The sequence below is a fragment of the Suncus etruscus genome, chromosome 11 (genome assembly GCF_024139225.1).
Source record: "Suncus etruscus isolate mSunEtr1 chromosome 11, mSunEtr1.pri.cur, whole genome shotgun sequence".
In the NCBI taxonomy this organism is placed as follows: domain Eukaryota; kingdom Metazoa; phylum Chordata; class Mammalia; order Eulipotyphla; family Soricidae; genus Suncus; species Suncus etruscus.
Window position 1 is genome coordinate 29,628,399 of NC_064858.1, and position 24,547 is coordinate 29,652,945.

Genomic DNA, 24,547 nt, shown 5'->3' on the forward strand with positions numbered 1-24,547 from the left:
AGTTTTGATTTGTATGTATCTGGTGAACTAATCACTGAATGGCAAGATAGTTTCTTCTAAGTATTAGTATCATATACTTTCCTTCTATTCCTGCTTGCTGACCCATAGTTCCTTGTAAGGTATCTTCCATATTTCTTGGGTAATTGAAATGTTTCACAGACTTCTTTTACCTTTTCAGTTAATTTCTCTTAAAACATGGTTAAAATTAATTTTCATGTATTATGACACAGTGCTTTAAGTAAAATCAATTTATCAAGAGAAAAATTATCAATGTCTTATTAATATGTAACTATTAATATTAATTTTTGCATCAACTGATAGGAATACATTAAAAGCAATCTGATGCAATCCTAATTTTGCATTGTACAATATAGCAAATTCTTTTTTTTTTTTTTTGGGTCACACCCGGTGATGCTAAGGGCTATGTGCTCCTCCTGGCTATGTGCTCAGAAGTCGCTCCTTGCTTGGGGGACCATATGGGACACCGGGGGATCGAACCGCGGTCCATCCAAGGCTAGCTCAGGCAAGGCAGGCACCTTACTTCTAGTGCCACCACCCCCCCACACAAATTTTTAATACAAGGCTTTAATTTAATCAACTAGCCAAAGTTTTAACAAAAAATAGAGCTTTCAATGTTTATGAGATCATCTATTCATGAAAATAAATAAAATTCAGGTAAATAAATTGATATTTCTAGGGATTGGTAAGTTACTGAGGAGATGAAATATAATATTATATAAAGCAGATAACTGTGAGGTGTATTTTTTTTAAATAATCAGAAGAGATTTCTTAAGAAAAACTAGCTGTAGTCTTAAGTGATAATTAGGAAGTATCAGCTAGATCTGAAAGGAAGGTCATGATGAGTAGAAGAAATAATAAGTGCATGGCATGTGCAAATGAGATCAGGATAGCAAGTGTGACTTGAAACAAGAGGAGAATGAACAGAGGCAAGTTTAAGTAGGTAGATAGCACTGAATTGGTTCATGAGTGCTTGGGTTTATGGGAAGTAGTAGAGTTTTATTCCAGTTCTACTGAGAAGTCCCTTCCTTCCTTCATTCCTCCCTTCCTCCCTCCCTCCCTCCCTCCTTCTTTCCTTCCTTCCTTCCTTCCTTCCTTCCTTCCTTCCTTCCTTCCTTCCTTCCTTCCTTCCTTCCTTCCTTCCTTCCTTCCTTCCTTCCTTCCTTCCTCCCTCCCTCCCTCCCATCCTCCCTCCCTCCCTTCTTCCTCCCTCCCTTCCTTCCTCCCTCCCTTCCTTCATGCTTCCCTCCCTTCCTCTCTCCCTCCCTCCCTTCCTTCCTCCCTTCCTCCCTCCCTCCCTCCCTTCCTCCCTCCGTCCCTTCCTTCCTCCCTTCCTTTGTCCCTCCCTTTTTCCTTCCTCCCTTCCTCTCTCCCTCCCTCCCTTCCTTCCTCCCTCCCTCCCTCCCTTTCTTCCTTCCTTTCTTCCTTCCTCCCCCTCCTTTCCACCCTCCCTTCCTTATTCCCATCCTTCCTCCCTCCCTCCCTCCCTCCCATACTTCCTTCCTCCCTCCCTTCCTCCCTCCCATCCTCCCTCCCTCCCTTCCTTCCTTCCTTCCTTTTCCTTCCTTCCTTCCTTCCTTCCTTCCTTCCTTCCTTCCTTCCTTCCTTCCTTCCTTCCTTCCTTCCTTCCTTCCTTCCTTCCTTCCTCCCTCCCATCCTTCCTCCCTTCCTTCCTTTCTTCATTCCTCCCTCCCTCCCATCCTTCCTTTCTCCCTCACTCACTCCTTCCCTTCCGCCCTCCCTCCCTCCCTCCCATCCTTCCTTTCTCCCTCCCTCCCTCCCTCCCTCCCTCCCTCCCTCCCTCCCTCCCTCCCTCCCTCCCTTCCTTCCTTCCTTCCTTCCTTCCTTCCTTCCTTCCTTCCTTCCTTCCTTCCTTCCTTCCTTCCTCCCTTCTAAAAACACTCTTCAAAACACTCTACTCACTATGCTATCTCTCTGGCCCTTGATTCTGCTTTTACCTTGAAATAGCAATTAGTTACCGTTTACCTTCGGGAACTTATATGTGTAAGGTGTTTACCTGACTAGTGATAACTAGGAGAAAATCCAGACCAGAAATTAGAATTGGAAATCATCAGAATATAATTAATATTAACAGCTAAAATAAAGAAAACCATAGAAAAAATATAAGTTTGGGATAACATAAAACATAAATATTATCAATTTTATTTAATCTTCAAATCCATAAACTCAAATATATCTATTAGAATTATTTATTTCTCACGTCATAGCCATACTTATTTATTTTATTTTATTGAAACCATTTGTGATTTATAAACTCCTTCAAATTTGGGTTTCAGATATATAATGAATCAGGGTCAACCCCATCACTTGTGCCCACCTCCCTCCACCAATATTTACCAAGTTCATCCTATACCTGCCCCTCTGCCCTCCAGTCTGGCAGCATAAAGGCCCATTTTAAGTTTAGATTGTTAAAGTTTGAGTTTCTGTTCCATTATAGCAACAATAGAATTAACAATAAAGCCCATAGCTTGGATATTTAGTCTATTTATTTATTTATTTATTTATTTATTTATTTATTTATTTATTTTTTACCACTGCCAATGCACTTGGGACTTCTTGGCCCCTATCCTTTCATATTTATGTTTCTCCACTTCCGCTAAGTTCCTTTTCTTTTCCTTGCTATTTGAGACAACTACCATTAGATCATTGTGTTTCTTCTTGCTGTTATTCTAAATAGCACATATAAGTGATATCATTCTGAATTTATCCTTCTTCTGGCTTACTTTATTTAACGTAATGTCTTCTAGTTCCATCCATGTTTCTGTAAATTGCACAATTGCATTATTTCTTATATTATCAGATTGTATATATTTACCATATCTTCAAGATACAGTCATACCTGGGGGTTTGCCACTGGATATTAGTCTGACACATTGGTCTGAAGGTTTGTCTTAGTTTCAATACCATGCTGTTTTGATCACTAAGGTTTTGTAATAGAGTTTCAAATTAGGTACTGAGATGCCTCCTTGCTTTTTGTTTTCTATATGGATTTGGCTATCCTAGGTCTTTTATAGTTCTACACAAACTTTATAATTGATTGTTCTAAGTCCTTGAAGAATGTTGTCTAAATTTTAATAGGGATTGCATTGACTCTATATAGTAATTTAGGTAAGATGGACATTTTGTTGATATTTGTTCTTCCAATTCATAAGCATGGCATGTTCTTCCATGTCCTTAGGTCTTCTTTAATTTATTTTTGAAGTGTTTTGAAGTTTTATGATATAGGTTTTTCACCTCTTGTTAGGTTGATTTTAGATTCTTGACTGTTTTAGACACTAGTTTTAAGGGGATAAATGATTTGATCCATTTCTTCTCTGACTCATTATTTGTATAAAGAATTGCAACTGCCTTTTGTGTATTGACTTTGTAGGTGCCACTTTGCTGTATTAGTTTATTGTTTCTAGAAGCTTTATTGTGGACTCTTCGGGTCTTTGATATATATCATCATGTCACCTGCAAATAGTGATAGTTTGACTTCCTCTTGTTTCAATTTGGTTTTCTCTATTTTCCTTCTTTTGTCTGATTGCTATTGCTAGGATTTCTAATACTATGTTGAATAAGTGTGGAAACAGTGGATATTTTTGCCTAGCCCCTAGTGCCTCACATTAGAGGAAATGCTTTCAGTTTTTGTCATTAATTAGAATGTTGGCTGTTGGCTTTTTATAGATAGCTGTTACTATCTTGAGGAAGGTTCCTTTCACAACTATTTTGCTGAGGATTTTCATGTTAAATGAATGGGTGTTGAATTTTGTCAAATGCTTTCTCTGCATGAATTAAAATGATTATGTGATTTTTATATTTCTTTTTACTAATATGTTGTATGATGATGATTGATTTGTGTATACTGAAACATCCTTACATTTCTTGGATGAAATCACTTGGTTATGATGTATAATCTTTTTATGTGTTTGAATTTTATTTACTAAACTTTTTTTTAATATAATTTTTATTTTGATCATAGTGTCTTACATATTGTTGACAATAACATTTTAGGTACATATTTACATAAAATCAGGGGGGATTCCCATCCCCAAATTGTCCTCCCTACCCCTCCGTTTTTGTCCTACCTCCCATTTCCTCTTCCCTCACCCCCAGGGCGGCAAGAATATGTGGTCCCCTCTGTATCCAACCCACTACTTAGTAGTCTTGCACCTGTTTGGTCTTGATGCCTCCCTTATCTCCCCCTCTAACTGTAGGCAGGACTAGCTAGTTCAAGTTGCGTGCTTTTGCCTGAAAAAAAGAAGATAAATAAACTGGGGTAAGAGTCTAATACTCCAAAAATGGGTGGAATCCTTCTAGAGGCTCTCATCATTGATTTGGGAGATGAAGGAGAGAAAGAAGGTGAAACACTCCACCAGTACCAAAAAAAAGTGTCAATTATCCAGTGAGGACTCCAGCTATATCGATAAGCACCACAAAAAACTGACAAAAAACAAAGCAAAACAAAACAAAACAACAAAAAAACCCCAAAAAACAACAACAACAAAAAAACCCAAAAACACGCCATGGTCTTGAAATAAGAAACATGGCATAGCATATAACGAAAGAAAAGAAAAGAAGAGAAAAAAATAAGTATAATTGGGGACAACGATTTCAATAATCACACCCAAACAGAGAAATCGACCAAAATAGATAGGTAAATAAAAATAATAATAACAATAATAAATGATGGTAAAATATATATATATATATATATATATATATATATATATATATATATATATATAATAACCAAGGTTTTGTGCTTTTTGTATTTTTGTTTTTTCCCCTCCTGCCCTGGCACAGTAAATATTGGGGTCATTCGAAAAGGAATTCACTTGGCCTAAGAAATATGGGGTTTCTCCGTCCTTGGAGTATACTGTCATGCGGGGGTTATTAAAAATTTTTTGCATCAATGTTTATCTGTGATATTGATCTGTAGTTTTATTTCTTGGCAGTATCTCTGTCATCTTTGGTAATGAATGTGATACTAGCTTTATAGAAGGAATTAGGGAGGAAAATATTTTTGATATTTTGTGAGTCTAAGGATCCATGTTAGTAATTCTCTGAATGTTTGATAAAATTCACCCATAAGCTCATCTGCTCCAGACATTTTATTTTGGAGGAGTTTCTTAATTTAGGTTTTCTACTTCTCCCATTCAGTATGGGGAGAGGATACATTTCCAAAATATGTCCATTTTTTCTAGGTTCTCTAGTTATCTAGTACAGTTGTTCAAAATAAGCTCTCATGGTGTCTTGGATTTCTTGGGGGTTCTGTTGTAATCTCTCACCTTTCATTTCTGATCCAATTTATTTGACTATTTTCTCTTTTTTTTCCTTGTGAGTCTTGCCAATGGTTTTTCTATCTTGTTTCTTCTTTAAAAAAATCAGCACCTGGTTTTATCAATTTTTATGTTGTTTTCCTTGTTTCTTTATTGTTGATTTCTGCTCTTTTTTATTTCTTCACTTCTTGTATTTGGGTTTCTTTTCTTTTTTTTGTTTTTGGGCCACACCCATTTGACACTCAGGGGTTACTCCTGGCTATGCGCTCAGAAATCGCCCCTGGCTTGGGGGGACCATATGGGACACCAGGGGATCGAACTGAGGTCCATCCTATGCTAGCGCTTGCAAAGGATCGAACCGAGGTCCATCCTATGCTAGTGCTTGCAAGGCAGATGCCTTACCTCTAGTGCCACCTTCCTGGCCCCTATTTTCTATTGGTTTTCCAGATATATATGGTGTATCTTTATGCTGTTGTTTTTTTCTTTATTTATTTTTTTAAATGTAGGCCTATATTGCTATGAGTTTCCCCCTAATTACTGCATTTGTTCTATCCCATAGATTTTTGGCAATTTGTTTTGACATTATTATTCATCTCAGGGAATGTATTTATTTCTTCTTTTATTTCCTCTTTGACATAAATGTTGAGCAGCATGTTGTTTAGTCTCTAAATGTTAGACTTTCTCCACATCTTCTTTCTACATTAGCCTTGATCTCTGTGGCATTGTGATCTGATAGGATGTATGGTATAATTCTTATATTTGTGACTATGTAAGTTAGACTTATGTCCTAAAATGTGGACTATCCTAAAGAACATTCCATATGCACGTGAGAATAATATATATTCAGCCTTTTCAGGATCAAAAGCCCTGTATAGATCCATTACCCTAAGCTCTTCTAGTTTCACATTTAGGGTTCTTATCTCTTTGTTAGTGTCTGCCTAGTGGATCTGTCCAGTGGCAATAGAGACATTGTACAGAAAAGAAAATTGAGGATAAGGGGTAAGGATAAGGATAAGGAGTGCCCTAAGGTCTTGTATCTTGGTCCTTGAACTTAACTGATGTGAAAAATTTCTTCACTGAGTAGGAAAAGAAAGTAGAAAAGAAAGATTTGTTTTATTTGTTTTGGGTCAATCCTTGCAGAGCTCAGGGGTTACTCCTGGCTCTATGTTCAGAAAATCGCCCCGGTAGGCACGGGGTGGCCATATGGGATGCCGGGATTCAAACCACCATTCTTCTGCATGAAAAGCAAACACCTTACCTCCATGCTATCTCTCCGGCCCAGAAAGAATTCTTATTATTGATTCTCAACAAAGGGGAATCAATGTGAATACAAAAAATGGTCTCAACAAATAATACTGGATAGGACTATCTTTCTCTTAACTGGTTATAAGTAATGGGCATTTTTGTTTTTTTGTCCCAGTATAGACAGTTCCAATATTTTTTTCTTGAAACCAGACATATAGCCAAAATAAACAGTTTGAAAATAAAAGTACCTAGAGAAATAGTAAGAATCAATATTATTTAGATTGTTCTGTGAGAAGTTTGCATCTGGAGTTATTTCTACTAATTAACCCAATGTTCAATTATTCATAGAGAAAATATCTGTTCATGCCAAAATAACAACTTGTCTTTATCATGGAATTATTTATGTATTTGATTGCACTGCCACAAAGAGTATTTGGAATATTTTAAGGTTATGGAATACATAGGTGATGATATGGGAATGACACTTTATTTTGTTGAAATATTTCTAGTGCCCTTGTGAAAGGATGCCGCTGTTTAGAAATTGACTGCTGGGATGGATCACAGAATGAGCCTGTTGTATACCATGGTTACACACTTACCAGCAAGATTCTCTTTAAAACGGTTATCAAGTCAATCCAGAAATATGCATTCATAGTATGTGCATATCTTTGTTGTTATAGTTGTATGATATCATCATTTATTTCTATATCTTAAAATAAACCAAATATGCTTAACCTTAACATAAATCCATGATATCTAAAATTGTGGATATTGTCACTCCTTTTGAGGGCAGTAAAATCTATATTTAAGAGTGTAGTATATTCTACATAGGACATACTTAAAATTATAAGTGGTTTTCAACAGTCCAGAAAACTGTGTTGATCACAAAATTTCCTGTGACCACAAAAAGGCCCACAAATAAGCCATTACCACTTAATAAATGTATGAATGAGTCATGTGGTAAATGCTTTATATACATTGATATATATAATATTGTTATTTTAATTAAAATATTAAATTAATAAATTGAGATGTGTAAATAGTGTTCTTAATAATGGTTTAATATTTTCATTGCTTTTTCTGAAAAAGTTTTGTTTTCAATAATGTAAAAAGATTGAAAACCACTATTTGGAATATATATAAATTTTGCAATATATGTATATATATGTAGTACACAGCATTCATATATAATGGTTATATATAAAGGTTATATATATAATGGTTAATTTGTCAGCAAATATCAGGCAGAGCACTTCATACTATTTTATGTAATTTTTAATTGTATATTTATGTTATGCTATAGTTTAAAATTTATTTCCTACTGCCAGGTACACCCTAAAACTTTTTGTAATACTGTTTCATATTGTATTAAATAGGGTGCCAGAAATTTAAATTTTCTATTATAAGTATAGTCCATTTGATTACTTACTTAAGTTACTTCCACTATATTGTAATTGCAAATTACAAAAGGTTTAACAAAACCTAGTGAACACTTAAATAATAAATGTAAATATATAAAATTAGATTAAAATAATAAATTTAATAAAACTAAGGTCCCTCTAACAATATTTTATTTATAAACATACTTAATACCATACGTTTAAATCAATTGCTCTATTTTCTATGATCAACTTTATCAAAATATTCATATTATACTCATATGATAATTTCTATTATCAACATTATCAATATTTGCATGGGATAAGTGTAAATAATAAAATTTTATCTTACTATACAAGCATTTATATGTCATTGATTCTCTTGCTATCTAATTTTTTTACTTCTACGTTTACATCTCTACTTGAAATGACTTCCTTGAACTCTGCACCGATATAGAAAAATACCTAACCGACATTTTCACTTCTTTATTTAATTGCCATATTTAACTGAGAATGTTTCAAAGTAAGCTACGGGCAATGGAATTTTTCCCTGAATCAGTTTTCCTTTATACTGTCCTTCTCACTCAATAATAGTTTCTGTATTCAAGCCTAAATCATTATTTTTGATTCTAACTTTCATCTCCTCTTTCTTCAACCCCCCTCAGAAAGTTCTTCAACAAATTCTCTAGGCACTACTTAAAACTTAACTTTCTCATGAAAGGATATTAATATTTGTAAAGATATTTTGTGTTATAGTGTAATTGACCAATATGTAAAACTATAAGATTACTATTGAACTCCATCCACCAATATAATGCTGTAATTTATATATCACTAAAAATTAAACTGCAGATTTTTGTTCTTTGACAGATTCTTAAGACTATTTTAGATTGTAAATAATTCTCTGCAGCATTATCTGTACTATCTCTTTTTATCCTCCTTTGCAGATTTTTAGCATGCTATAAACATCTATGCCATAACTTAAGCAAATTGAATGCTTCAGCTATTTCCCATGCAATATTTTCCTTGTAATAATTAAAGAATAGTAATTTTCCTCTTTGTAGTGATTTAATGTACTTTATTTTGTAAAGCCAAGTTTAAAAACACATATTTTGTGAAATTTTTGAATATTAGATAGAAGTTTTAAATAAATTAAGGGATTTGATCATTGCTTTAAAGCTATTAAGGTATTTGAATCAATAACCTCAGTAACATTTAATTTTGTAGAAATCAGACTATCCATTGGTACTTTCTCTAGAAAATCACTGCTCTCCACCACAACAAGAAGTTATGGCAAACAACCTGCTGTCTACTTTTGGAGAATCCTTGCTTTCTGATGTACTTGATGATTTTCCAGACAAACTACCTTCACCAGAGGTAACATTTTGTCTGAGAAGCCCAGATTAAGAGACATAAAAATAGTTTTGTCTTCCCCATAAAATTGTCAGATATTTAAAATAGGTAGTTTTGTTTCTTTTTAGAAGTGTATACTTGCAATGTATTAATGACTATATCCTAATAAAATATTTTGGGAACTGGAGAGATAGTACAGCAGGTAGGATGCTTGCCTTGTACACATAAGACCCAGGTTTGATCCCAATATCCCATATGACCACCTGAGCTCAGAAGGGCTGATTTCTAAACACAGAGCTAGGAGTGATCCCTGAACGTTGCCAGGTATGACTTACAAAACAAACAAAGAAAAATGTTTGAATATAATTGTAAAACTTCACATTTTTATTGTAAATAGATTTCAAGTCAATATCAAGCTATAGGAATCTGGTATGTATTTTTAGACAAAGGCTAAAGAATTGGTGCACAGGATGTCATTATTTGCATGTCAGGTTCCCTGTTTTAATCTAATCTTTTCAACTTCTCTGTGTCTACTGTTCTGTTTAATTAAACATACTTTATTGTTTGCATTAATAATATGCCCATCCTATTTTTGATATTGCAGTATATAACATAATTCTTTATATCTTAACTATTTCAGTAATGCTGATATTTCAGTATCACTTCTTTATTTGTTTCTTTTATTATTCTGGATCCAAATTCTTATTTCCTTGCAATCTACCTAATTAACATGCTTTAACCCATGACTTTATTATTAGATTTTTTGTCTCAAAGACTTTGCCTCAAGAACAGCCACTTTCAGAGTAGTTCCCTCTGCATCATTCCATACTGTGAGACCCTCCTTTTTGCCTTGAAACTGTTTTGGGGAATACCACATTTTTTAGACTTTAATTTTCCCTTTCTTCTCACCCTTCTTAGTTCCCTCTTTTGCCCAAGTCTTATGAGTTTTTTTTTTGCACTGCACTGTATTATTATTGTACATTAGTTTTGATACCTGATCATTTTGGAAGATAAACCAAACTCTTGTGAGACTGTAATATTTTTTTCCTTGCATCTACTTTCTTTGCTCAAATGGCAGGGACATTTACAGATCCAAGTGTTAGGACACTAGTGACAAGAAGTCTAGGACTTATAATAAGAAGTCTAGGACTCATAATAGACATAGACAAAATAGATCAAAAAATGAAAAATGAAGAGAGCACAGCAGATTGCTTTGCATGCAGCTGATCCAGGATGGACAATAGTTTGAATCCAGGCATCCCATAAGGTCCCCCATCTCTTCTAGGAGCTTTTCTGAGCACAGAGCCAGGAGTAAGCCTGAGTGGCCGTGGGTGTGACTCAAAATCCATAAAAAGAAAGAAAAGAAAAAAAATTACTCTAAATAAAAAACTATCTTTGTTCAATTATGACAGTAAATAGATAGTTAAAAGCTTGCTGGCTGGAGAGATAATGGAGGTACTCTTGCCTTGTAAGCAGCTGATTCCTCTTTTATTCACTACAGATTCCTTGAACCCCTTCAGGAGTGAGTCCAAGCACAGAGTCAAGTATGACCCCAATTAAGCACATCACCCCAAGCACAAAAAAGGAACTTATGCAAAGTGTCAGGATTACTTAATCAATGCTTTACCAGGGGTCCTCATACTTTTTAAACAGGGGGCCAGTTCACTGTCCCTCAGACCATTGGAGGGTCTGACTATAGTAAAAACAAAACTTATGAACGAATTCTTATGCACACTGCATATATCTTATTTTGCAATGAAGAAATAAAGCGGATACAAATACAATATGTGGCCTGCGGGCCACAGTTTGAGGACCACTGCTTAATCTAAGAATAATGTTTAGATATAGAATTCTCTATATAAAATTCCTCCTATTGAAATATGTAGTTTTATATTTAGGTATATTGCTATCATTAAATTTTGTGATTCCATTAAAAGGTAAAGAATAATTTACAGTGAGTAAATGAGAAATTAAAAAGTCATTTTTTTCATGCAGCACTCATTTTTTAAAAAATACTTATTTTTGTATTGGTGCTCAGGAGTAACCCCTGGTAGTGCTCTGAGAACCATATGTGGTGTCAGAGATCAAACTTGAAGTCAGCTGCATTCACAGCAAGTGCCTTACTTCCTGTACTATCTAGTCCTCATTCTTCAGGAAATAAAAGGACTTCCCAGAGACTTGAAAAACAAGCAAAGTATCTATCTCAAAATCCAGTCCTCTTCAGTTTTAAGGTTGAACCCTAGCTATCAACATAGAAGTGCAGAGAGTTTTTCTGCATTGTGTTTTTGGCCACAAGTATATTACCATAGGTCATATGGGAGTTCATATGGGAGCTCAGTTGCTTTTTTCATTTTTATTTTTAAAGTACACTTCACTTCAAAATCTATTTTAAAAAATAGCCAGAATTTCTGTTAAGGAAAGTAGTAAAATATAATTCACCTTTAAAAATAGTTCTATGGGCCCGGAGAGATAGCACAGCGGCGTTTGCCTTGCAAGCAGCCGATCCAGGACCAAAGGTGATTGGTTTGAATCCCGACGTCCCATATGGTCCCCCGTGCCTGCCAGGAGCTATTTCTGAGCAGACAGCCAGGAGTAACCCCTGAGCACTGCCGGGTGTGGCCCAACACACCCCCAAAAATAAATAAAAAAATAGTTCTACTTTATTTAAAAAATATTTATTTAAGCACTGTGGCTACAAAATTGTTAATACTTAAGTTTGGGTTATAGAATGTACAAAGTGCTTTACCAGTGCTTTACATTTTTCCTGCCACGAATGTTCCTGGTTTCCCTCCTGCACCCACTGCTTGTCTCTGAGGCAGCCATTTTGCTTCTTTTTTTCTCTATCTCTTTCTACTTTTCCTTATGACACTGGTGTTCCCAATCATTAATTAAAATATGTCATTTTTGTCATTTTATCCTTTTTCAGCAGCTAGTTCTTGTCCAGATTAATAAATTCAAATTATTATTGTCATAGTGGACCTTTCTCTATTCTAATTGCATTCACTGCTATTTCTGGTAAGCTTTCCACCATGGACTGGACTTCCTGTGGAAGCTATTAGCCATTGCTAACCTTTTGAACAATGTCCATATTATTTTCCATAAAGGCTGGATCAGTCGATATTCCCACCAGCAGTGACTGAGGGTCCCTTTCTCCCTCATCTGTGTTAGCACTGGTTGTTCTTATTCTTTTTGATGTGTGCCAGTCTCTGTGGTGTGGGATATCTCATTACTGAAATAACCCAATTGCCTGTATACAGATGAGTGGATAGGAAAAAAAAACCATGGTACATCTACACAATGGAATGCTATACAGCTATAAGGAAAATTGAATTCATGATATTTGCTTATATGTGATTGGATATGAAAGGTATTATGCTGAGTGAAATGAGTCTGAGGGAGAGCAATAGACAGAATGGTTGCAGTTATTTGTGTTATATAAAGAAAAATATAGTATTGTAATAATATACAAACACTATAGAGACAAAAGCCTGGTGGACCATGCTAGGAAATTCGCCAAAATATCAGGCGAATGCAATTAGGGCAGAAAAGGGAACACTATGATGGTGGTAATTGGAAATGATCACTGTGGACACGAACTGGGTGCTAAAAGAAGGTAAAGTGACATGCATGATACTTCTCCAGTATTACTATTACAAACTATAAATGTCTAAAAATAAAGAGGAAGATAGAGAGAAATAATCTGTTACAGAAGTGGGGCGGTTACTTCAGGGGATGAGAAGGAAACTGGGGGTATTAGTGGCAGAAAATATGCACTGATGAATGGTGTTGGATATTCTGTGACTGAAACTGTTAGGGTCTGGGAAAAATCCCCATCCTCAGGGTGCCCCGAGTGTTCCAAGGAATGACTTAGAGACCATGCAAGAGCACAGGTGAGATTTTATTCTGGATCCAGGGTCAGTGCCCTGGGACAGATCCCAAAGCAAAAACCTCAAGCTTTGTTTGAGCAAGATCATTTCTTAAAGGAACAGTGTCATCATTTCTTACAGGCACAGGCGCAGTTTGTGCATTTTTACGTCATAACTTAGCCTGAAGAAAAAAACATATTCAATGAACAAAGAGATGATCATTAAAATTTATCAACCCTAGTGTTACATATTGCAGGTGTCAGCTTTTCACAGTGGGTCAGGATGGGAACAAATTGGCCTTGTTAGTTGTAGAGAAGAAAGGGGATCACTAAAACTCAAGGTTCAAATGTAGCTAATGGTTAGATTCCTTGGCACAGAGTGGCACATACATCAGCCTCAGAAGCATGGGAGTTGGGCTTTCTGGCTCCGAGAGCCCCCTGTGGCTGGTACTGCTGAAATCACTTTAGGCTTATAATTACCGCATTAGCAATAATATAAGAATACTTAATGGCTAACTTAACTTATTGATATACATATATTCCTATAAAACTTAAACTTACTTAAAGTGGCAGCTATAACATAATAGTAAGTATAAAAGGGCCTTGATCCCACATGCCCAAGTCTTCATCTCCCAGGCTTGCTGTCCTTGGGAGCTGTGAGAGTAGAACTTGCTTATCTTAACTCGAGCTAACTGTCTGAGGCCTTTTTCTAACTGTCTGAGGCCTCTGTCTCTGCAGCTCCCTGCTCTTCTGGCAGGGGTTTTTGTTTGTAGGCTAATTCTAAAATGGGGCAGTCTTTGAAAAAGATAAGTTTAAAATATATATAAGACCTAAAAACATTTAAGAAATTTTTCCTCATCAAAACTATCATAATCAACTTTGTAACTGTAAATAGTTTATTCAAAGAAAAAGTAAAGTTGAACTATAGTGTTGTATCTATATAAATTAATGAGTCCTAGAGTTGGTAGGGGGTTGTTGAGACCTTTCTCAGCTAGGCCCTGCTCCTGCAGCCAATATGGCCTGGCGGGTCTGAAGGTTTGCAGGATGACAGCGGAGAAATTCACAAAACAGTCACATGAAGTTCAGGAGTCAGCCAGCTTTATTTCACAGTCCTATCTGTCATGTACATTTCCTCACATGACTTCTATGCCAAGCCTTTTTCTAGCAGTTCCTTCTCTTGTTCCCTCTGCCTCTGTTTCCCTTTCAGCTACTCTCCAGGATTTCTTGCTGACTAATTCCTTTGCTGACTCAAACACCCCTTCTTATCCCTTCTCTTTCCCCAAGCAGTCTCCTCTATCCACCCAATCCAAATGTGGGCAGTTCTGATCATTCAGGTGGGCTAAAGGCCCAAGGTGCTGATGGTGTAACCTGTGTGAATGAGGACACAAAAGAAGAAAAACATTCGAAGTACGCTGAAAGCTAGAACTTTAACTGCAGAGGACAAATTTCAACATAGTTATGTATCACATAGCAGACATTTACAAATTACATTAATTTCTAACTAAAGTAGGACATTTTTGAAAATGATATAGGAGTAGCAAAGTGAAAAAAATGCACTCAGAAGACTATAGCTTCAAAGGAGTCACCATAATGGTGAATTGTTTCTTACTCTTATTTTTGTGAACAGATAATATTAGAATGACGATAATGTTTTTTACAGTATATTTGAAATATAAAGAAGACTTATACATCTTATAAATCTTTAAAATTTATTTTTACTTGAATCTAGACTATAGTAGACAATATTACATGCCTGACTGATCTCATTTAATACTTTTTAATATTGGATTGAGAGTGATGGCATTCAACATTCTATCAGAAGTGGGACAAGGGATGGGGATTGGGGTTTGGGATGAGAAGGGTTTGGATGATACCAGGAAGTGTTAAAGTTTACTCTTGGCTCTGTAGTCAAAAAGGCGACCCAGATCTGCATGTGGTGCCAGGGATTGAACCAGATTTATGCATGCAAAGCAGATACCCCTCTTTTTTTTGTTTTTTTTTTTTTTTTTTTTTTTTTTGGGGGGGGCCACACCCAGCAGTGCTGAGGGATTATTCCTGGCTCTGCACTTAGAAATTGCTCCTGGCTCGGGGACTATATGGGATGCAGAGGATGGAACCCTCATCTGTCCTGGGTCAGCCATGTGCAAGACAAATGCCCTACCTTCCCTACCACTCCCCACAAGGCAGACCCCAGGAGTTGTAATATTTTTATTTCTGTAACATTTGCAAGCCCAGTTTGTTTAAAAGGGTATAGATAAAAATGCAACTTGTACATGTACTCCTATGGGGTTTACTGAGAGTTTTTAGTAATCGTTAGACTTGCTTGTAAGTAAAGGTATCTCTTTCAAATTGTTCTGTAGGCATTGAAATTCAAAGTATTGGTTAAAAACAAGAAAATCGGAACCTTAAAAGAAACTCATGAAAGGAAAGGTTCTATGAAGCATGGCCAGGTAGTGGAAATTGAAGAAGAGGAAGATCAAGAGGAGGAAGAAACTAACACCAAATATTCAGAAATATATGATTCTCAAAAAAGCCATGAAAGGGAACAACTTAAACCACCTAGTTCAATTGTCTTATCCTTGTTCAAGAAAAAGAAGGTGAGGTTGATGCTTCGTTAAACTCTTAAATGTAATTGAAATATGTATTATTACTTTTGGGAAGGGAAAATTTTTCTTTATAAAATTTCGTTTTGAGAAAATAAACAGGAAAGAAACCTCATAGTTCACGATCTCTTTTTTCTTTTTCCTTTAAAAAATTTTAGTTGAATCACCATGAGATAAAAAGTCACAAATTTTATGAATGTGCTTCAGTCATAGAATATCCAACACCCTTCACCAGAGCACATTTCTTTGCTACCAATGCCCCTAGTTTTCCTCCCGCCCTTCCCCCGTCCTCTCTCCGCTTGCCTCTATGCAGCTCCCCCCCCCCTATAGACGCTGTAGTTTGCAATATTGCTACTGAAGGGGTATCATGCATATAACTTTATCTCCTTTCTGCACTCAGTTCTTTTTGTTTGTTTGTTTTTATTTGGGGGGGGGATTCACACCCGGTGACGCTCAGGGGTTACTTCTGGCTATGCGTTCAGCTTCTGGCTTGGGGGACCATTTGGGCCAGAGGATCTAACCGCAGTCAATCCTAGGTTAGCCACAAGATAAAAGCCCTACCGCTGGGCCCCTACACTCGGTTCTTGCTCAGAGTGGTCAATCTCAACTTTCATTGCCATAGTAGTCGCTATCTTTTTTTCTTATGTTATTTGTTTTAAATGTTTTCTTTCTCTGATCAAATATTGTGCTTCTTTTGTATTAGGCTTTGTTTAAAAGATTGAGATAAAACCGTAGTATTTCTGCTCTTCTGATCTCATACTGTCAGTGATAAGACAAGACTTTATGATCTATAGAACAAGTATTATGATTAGCAAGACCAAAAAGAATGATCAAATTTCTAGTATCACAAAACAGTTGATCTGGCTTTAGTAAAATTTAAATTGATTAATTAACCCATTTAAAATGATCAAGAAGGAAATTTTAATTTCAGGAATGTCTCCATATAATCATTGGCAAAAATTGACAACCTTCTGTAATTTGAGCTTCTGCTTCTCTTTTTGGGTGCAAGACTTTCTAGTGCTTCAATTTTCTAGCCAAATCAAGTTGAAAGTTTATTTATTTTTGAGCTAACCAGCCAAATTATATTTGTATATTGGTTATGATCTAATTATGTATGCATCTTTGAATCAGTTGCTGTTGGAGTGCAAAGCTCTTATTAGCTGGTCCTGAACACATAATTTTTACTTAAATACATGGAGTGAACATGAATAAGAATGGTTTCCCAAAGTAAATCTGGAAGTGGACTAACAGAAGTTTATGGGACTATAGTTGCTCTGTTAATAGAAGACCAATGTAATAAACCATAAGATATTCTAGAGAGACAGATCATATTAAATATATGCTTACTCATAACTAAATTCTTTTAAGTTTTATTTAATTTTTTTCTATTTGCCTTTAGGGACTGTGATTTGCAGTACTGTTCATAGGGTTTTATTTATATATGACTAAAACCTTTAAAATTGTATTATATACAGTTGAATAAACCAAGGTCTTATTTGGGGAAAGGAAATAATAATTGTTATCCTCAATATTAGTATCAGTTGAGATTTTCAATTACATATCTTCTTTATATGTCATATTCATTAAAATTAACAACACCTCCCAATCAAAATCGTTTTTAAGGAGTATCTTGTGAAAAGTGAATGAAATGGAGTTTTTATAGTCTTTGATATGCAAATATTTTCTTAGAAAAAGAGACTTTTAAATTATTATTACAAAAATATAAGATTATTGAACCTTATCTTTATATCATAAAGGTAAAAGTGGCTCTGGCACTCTCTGATCTTGTCATTTATACCAAAGCTGAGAAATTCAGAAGCTTTCAATATTCAAGAGCATTTCAACAATTCAATGAAGCTAATTCTATTGGGGAGACACAAGCCCGAAGACTTTCCAAGTTGAAAGGTAAATTCTTTAGACTCAAACATATGTAATTTAGGTCATATTAAATTGTGTTTTATAAAACATGACCATCAGCAGGAATTAACCCTGGGCACAGAGCCAGGAGAACCCCTGAGTAACACCAGGTGTGTGGCTCCCAAAGAAAACAAAAACAGCACCATTGAAACTGCAATCATTGATTAAATTCTTTAAGTTATGACGTTTTGGTTGAAAATATCCAGTGTAATATCCTTAGTAAGCCCAGCTATGGTGTGCAATTGATATAAATTTACAGGGAGTGAATTACAATGCTGTGGATCCCAGTGGAAAAGAACATTAACTTGGTCCTGTAGTAGAGGTGGGTGGAATATTGAAATCACAGAGTCTTCTGAACCCACAGATTTCAAAGACAATAATGAAATTATCAGAAGGCTCAGGGCAGAGAGTCTGGAACCAGGGTAAAAACTGTAGACTCACTTGGCATCTTAGAAGCAGGGCTACATAGATCCAGAGGCTGTATTAGAAAGGAGAGGGAAAGGAGAGGGAAAAACTCAGACTGCCCAGAGTGTGCACTAGTGTACTTTGCTGCTCAGAGGTGCCAACGCTTGCTGCACTTTTTTTTTTTCACTTCTATGATTCTCGATCTATGGTGGACATTTCTCTTTGGTAGTATTCATGATGCCATAATTTCTGGAAAGAGAATAGGAAGCAAGCTCTCTTCTCAAGCACACTCAGCTTCTAGTATCAATTAGAAAGGAAGTGGAACAGCAAACTCAATAGTGTCTACTGAGTTTTCTAAGAACTTGACAAACTACCCTCTTGTGCAGAAACATGGTAGTAGCCTTGGTAGTGAAGTAAACATGGCAGTGAAACTGCTGGCTGCTTGGATATATTGGTTCTGAAACTCATTTGTCTGACCATTAATTCCTAAGGGTTCTGAGATATGCTTAAGCTCATTTCTACCTGTTAGAAAGTGACTCTAAGTACATATGACTTCTATTTATTTGTTCTTTGGTGAATATATGCATGATGTAACAAAAAAAAAATCCGTCCAGGCTGAAGAGACAACAGAGAGGAGAGCACTTGCCTTACATCTCATATGGTCCCCCTGGAACTGCCAGGAGTGATTCCTGAGTGTAGAGAAAAACCTCTGAGCACTGTTGGCTGTGGCCTAAAAACAACTATGAAAAATCAGTCTACTTGTCCTTGCACCACAATTAAAAGTAAAACAGAATGGAATCAAATCCAGTTGAATTGAATAGAACAATATATTGTATATTACTATATTGTGTGCAACAAGAATATGTATCAGTCTATTAAATAATTGTGCATTAAGTTGTGATATAAAACATTTCTTACCGTGACATATTGTCAACAGCTTGAGTTGAATGATCTACTATGCCAGACTTATCCTTCCCAACTCTTGGATTTTTGTTTGTTATTCATGGATTTGGGATCTGTGAGCATAACAGAAATCGTTGCAATTCTTTCTCTCTTGCCACGTTTAAGCATTTATTTAAAATTTGAAATATACTGGATAGTTCTAAGTTGATTGATAAAACAATAGAATCAGCTTGTCTTTGGAAATTATATCCACCTATTCGACATTTTTCTTTCATTAGCAGTCAATAGGGCTAATGAAATAGTGATACTGAGCAAAGTTGTACTTCAGGGATGTCGATAATTGTTAAAAACACAATAAACAGCAAGCATACAATAGCAAAAAAGCAGACCCTACTGTGAATTCAGTCATTTCAAAATAATTTGATAAGTAAACATTGACATGGAATGATTTTGTGCTCATTTATTGAGTAAAAATTTAAGTTTTTAAAAGGAAATAAACTATGAATCAGTAAAAAAATCTGCTTATACATGACAATAATTAAATGATTCATACCAAGGAAGTCATAAATAATTTTAATTAAAATGATGAGATCACATGCAGTTTTATTTCTTCCTTCTCCTTGAAATTTGTGTTTATCTAAATTATCATGAATTGCAATCGTAAGAATATATGCTTTATTTTTAAAGATTAATTCAAAAGTTCTTTAAGAATATTTTATGTTTATCACTTGTTGAATATAAAAATTAAGACCTGGGGCCAGACCAGTGGTGCAGTGATAGGGTGCTTGCCTTGCACACGGCTGACCTAGGACAGACCATGGTTCAATCCCCTGGCATCCCATATGGTTCCCCAAGTCAGGAGCTATTTTTGAGTGCATAGCTAGGATTAACCCCTGAGCATCACTGGGTGTGGGCCAAAAATAAAAAAAAAATAAGGCCCAAATGAGTATACATTATTTAGTAAATGATAACTTTACTTGTTTAAAACTGAATAAAGATCTTTCTACTTGAACATGCCTGGCATGTGCAGTTTTAAAGTAAACTAGCTCTCAAAAGGTGTGTGACTCTAAAAATGAGTAATGAAGTCATCTCTGTTAACTTCAATAATTATCATCATTTGCTTTACACTGCTTCCTAAATATACTTTTTAGGAGGGAAGAGGAAATTTAAGTGTTGGAGTATATGCTTAGGATGTGTAAAGTCCTTGAATTCATTTGGTCCCCGAATCCAACACCTAGCACCACATGCCCTGGATCCCCTGAACTCTGCTAGAGGATAGCTCTGTTATAAACCAAAAATTATTATTTAGTTTGTGTCAGTGTTTCCATTCTAATCGGATTACCAAATTATTGCCACGGGCAATAACTGTCGTCTGCATAACTAGATCCAATATAAGCAGTGATGATTGTAAGAACAGGATGTGCTTAGTAAGAGAATAAAAGCCTTGGAAAAACATGAACTCGATGCTCACAATTTTGAAGGGGTGTCTAATGGTAATCAACATCAATTTTGAGTAAGTTAAATGAATGCAAATGGAAATTTATTAAGAATATATTAGTAGAAACAAAGAATATATACAAAAACTAAGAGAGACTATGAATGTGTGTCTGCTACAAGTAGAGACATTATTATATCAGACAGGATAACATTTGAATTAATAAGTATTGGAGGTAGCACATTTTTAATGGGTGAATACAAAAAGAGATCTTGAATGAATTTTTTAAGCAGACAAAACGGTTGAGTTGAATTGGTTAATTTGAGGTTTCTATACTGAGACAGTTAAATGTTTAGGTTCACTAATTTACCAGTATAAATATATTTATTATGACTTATACATGATTGGTTTTTGTTTGTTTTGGGGTCATACCCAGTAGTATGCAGGGCTTAATCTCAGCTCTGTTCTGGAGGTTGTTCCTGACAATGTTCCTGACAGTGCTAGTTGACCAGGAGCTTGTGGGGGTCAAATCAAGCCTCTAACATGTCAAATATAAGCTCAGTCCATTGAGTTATCTTTCCAGTCTATTGTTTAATGGACTTTCCATTGTTTAATGTGTAAATCTAAGTGAAGAAAAAAACATATGGTGGGTATATTATTTTTTGTTTGAAAATCTATAAATACTTAGTTTCTTTCAATGTTTTCAGACTGATATTTGTATGTAAAATATCTAATTATTTGTAATTAATTTTATATAAACATAATGGATTTTTATACAAAAATGATTAACTTCTCAACAGTAGTGAAACACTGCAAAAAATGAAGGCATGTGTATATTTTGATCTCTTTAAACGTCACAAACATTTTTATATATCATATACAAAATTTATATAGCTTAAAGTAATTAGTTATTGATAGATTTATAGAAGTATATATGTACTATACTACTTTATGTGTTAGTATTTAACAATGGGTTAATATTTTTCAGTCCAAGAATTTATTTTTCATACTCAGAAGTTTATCACCAGAATATATCCCAAAGCATTAAGAACAGATTCTTCCAATTTTAATCCTCAAGAATTTTGGAATCTAGGTTGTCAAATGGGTAAGTCATAAAGGTGTTGAAGTTTGTATTTTTTTGTAAAAATGAATTTATTCTGGGAATTAATGCAAGTTTCATGAAAAAAACTTTTTTATTGTGGGCAAAGTGAATTACAAATCTTTCACAGTAATACTTAAGGCACATAGTAGTAATGAATGAAGGACACTCTCATCCCCAGTGTTGTCCTCCCTCCATTCCTGTTCCTAGCATGCATCTCTCTCCCTGCTCCTCTACCTCTCGTAATGATTGTGCAACTGTTCCCCCATGTACAGCTTGATGTAGATTGGGTATCATTTCTGTTGTCGTTGACTTTGGATTTTGTGTTCAAGTCTCATCATTTTTTACTTCCACCAAATGGACATACGTCTGGTCTTGGTACCATCCATTTTTCTCCCACCAATTATGATGCTTATCAAAGTGATTCTGGTAATCTGGCTCTATTGGAGATATAAGAAGGGATATGGAAGGAGTCCATCTAGGGGCTGTGAGTATCCCTTTAAAAGAAGAAAGGGGAATGAAGAAAAAAGAAGGAAAAAGTAAGAAAACAAAAAATGAGGCAAGGCAAAAACAAAACAAAACAAAAAACCAAATAGGAACTTTCTGTCAGACTTTTTTGGCCCTGAGTGTTTTGGGGTTAGGAATAATGAATCATTGTTTTCAAAAGTTAGTTATCTCTAGATGCATTGTAACTGCAATTGAGAACTGTTAAGCACAGAGTTATTATATTCATGTATCCTTAGCATGAGAAGCGGAGGAAGGAGAAAAGGCAACCAAATTGGTCAATGGAAGAAGCTGAAGATCAAGTCAATTTGCTAAAAAGATTTACAAATTATCTTTTCAAATCAAGTGATCTCTACCTTGTTTGCTTTACACGTTCTGTGATTCAGATCACTGAAAAAAAATTTGGGGAGGGGGCCACACCCGGCGGTGCTCAGTGGTTACTCCTGGCTGTGCACTTAGAATTCACTCTTGGCAGAATCAGGGGACTATATGGGATGTCGGGATCAAACCCAGGTCCATCCTGGGTTGGCAACTTGCAAGGCAAACGCCCTACAGCTGTGCTATCACTCCAGCTCACTGAAAATTAAAATTGCATCACTTTGTTACTTTTCCTCATTGATTTTTCCTATTCCAAGTTGATGATGTGGTATACAGCATTCTTCAATTACCAACCATTGTATACTGGTATTCAGGAAGAAGTGGTGGTCGATTTATGCCCAAAGGTTGAAGGATGTTCATCTAATGTATATTATATATTAATATCTATTAATATATATGTGTATATATATAGTCCCTCACATTAATCTGCCAGAAAGATAATCTTTCTGTTTCAGGACTGTGGCATACTGGCCTGGAGGTTTTCAGAGAAAGGCTGAGTGAAGCTGGAGTAGGGTGGGTTATTGCAGACAGAAGAGTGTGCTATGGGGTATAAGGCAGTACTTTCCCTCCTAACATTTTATATACTGGTTTCCTTTACTCTAATATTTCCTGAATAGTATCTGGCACACCTACATTGCTGTTTTGATTTTTAATTCAAGGCTAGAATACATAGTTTAATCATTGAAACTTCCTATGTTACTATAAACAATTACATAAAAATATGATTCGAAGGATTGTTTAGAAATCCTGAACTATTTGGCTATTGGTGATTTTAAGATGACTGAAGAGAAATAATCCTTTAGTAGGTTTTTAGAAATGAATTTGATTATGCCACTTTTCCTGTACATTCAATTCCCTGACAGTATCAAAAATTCTTTTTCTCACAGTGGCCTTAAATTTCCAGACTCCTGGTGTGCCTATGGATCTTCAAAATGGGCGATTTTTAGATAATGGTGGCTCTGGGTATGTTTTGAAGCCACAATTCTTAAGAGATAAAACATCAAATTTTGATCCAAATAAATTACCATCAGACAATAACCCTTTTATACTTACAATAAGGGTAAGATGAGAAATGTATCTCTTTGTTCTTATGTCGATTAAATATATACACTAGTATTTTGAGTTTCACTGATTTCCTTTAATGGCTTTGAAAATCTCTGATAATCTTAAGAATTTTAGCATTATTCCATATTTGAGAAATGACTTAACTTTTCATAGGAATAGTAATTTTTCTCCATAAAAATGAATAATTGGTATACAATTTTTCTTATTTTTGATGCCTAGTTATGGTTTATGTTATCTCCAGGCAATTAGTATTGTTATAGTGGAGTCTGGTTTAGCCCACCAGTTACTTTTCAGACCTGTTACTTTAAATTTTTTTCTTCCACACCCACCAATGCTCAGAGATACTATACTCATGGCTCTGTACCTAGGAATTACTCCTGATAAGCTTGGCATATCTTCTTGGATGCAAGGGATCGAACACAGTTTGGTCTCATGCAAGGCAAACACCCTACGCTCATATTATTACCCCACCATTTCAACTCCTTAAAATAACCAGTGAAATATCTCCATAACTTTTTCCCTGGCTGCTGGAGGTTTTTTGAGCCTAAATTTGGAGCATCTAATGTGCAGCTAGAAATTGCCTACAGCACTGGATGTAGCCCCAAATGAATTTGTTGGCACAACTCTCTAAACTTAGGCAAACTATTGATCACTCAGCTGAATTTAATATGTTATAAAAACTTTGGTGTCCTTTTTGTATTTTTAATACAAATATTTAAGTTGATTAAAAACTTATTTTATTATTGAGGTCAATATCTAAGCTAAACAGCATACTTGGATATGTTGACTTTTGTTGATTTCCTTTAATGCCCTTTATATTTGTTATTCTTTTATTGGGTACTGTAGGTGACAGGTATTTCAACACCCTTCTGTTGAAAAAAATGTATTTCACAATTTCACATAAAGGAAAAAATATTTAGAAGTTTCACAGTTGTTGTTGTAATCTAGAATATGCCTTGTTCTTCTAGCAAAAATGAATGAATCACAAACTCTTTAACCTTTCCTTCTGCTTTTGAGCACTTTGCCTTATAATGCTTCTGGGTATTGGATTTCAGTTCTTTTACTCTGTGTCCCAGTATAACTTTCTCAGTTTTGT

General features: G+C 35.3%; 1 protein-coding gene across 1 annotated transcript in view; it reads left to right on the forward strand.

The window, feature by feature from the left end:
• PLCZ1 (phospholipase C zeta 1) overlaps positions 1-24,547 on the forward strand; it is a 56,928-nt gene that overhangs the window by 16,648 nt on the left and 15,733 nt on the right. Inside the window, exons 5-10 of the mRNA XM_049782898.1 lie at positions 7,055-7,199; positions 9,152-9,301; positions 15,503-15,739; positions 17,503-17,650; positions 21,394-21,510; positions 23,274-23,446. Of these exons, the coding sequence (XP_049638855.1) occupies positions 7,055-7,199; positions 9,152-9,301; positions 15,503-15,739; positions 17,503-17,650; positions 21,394-21,510; positions 23,274-23,446 (970 nt within the window). The remainder of the gene's footprint in view (positions 1-7,054; positions 7,200-9,151; positions 9,302-15,502; positions 15,740-17,502; positions 17,651-21,393; positions 21,511-23,273; positions 23,447-24,547) is intronic.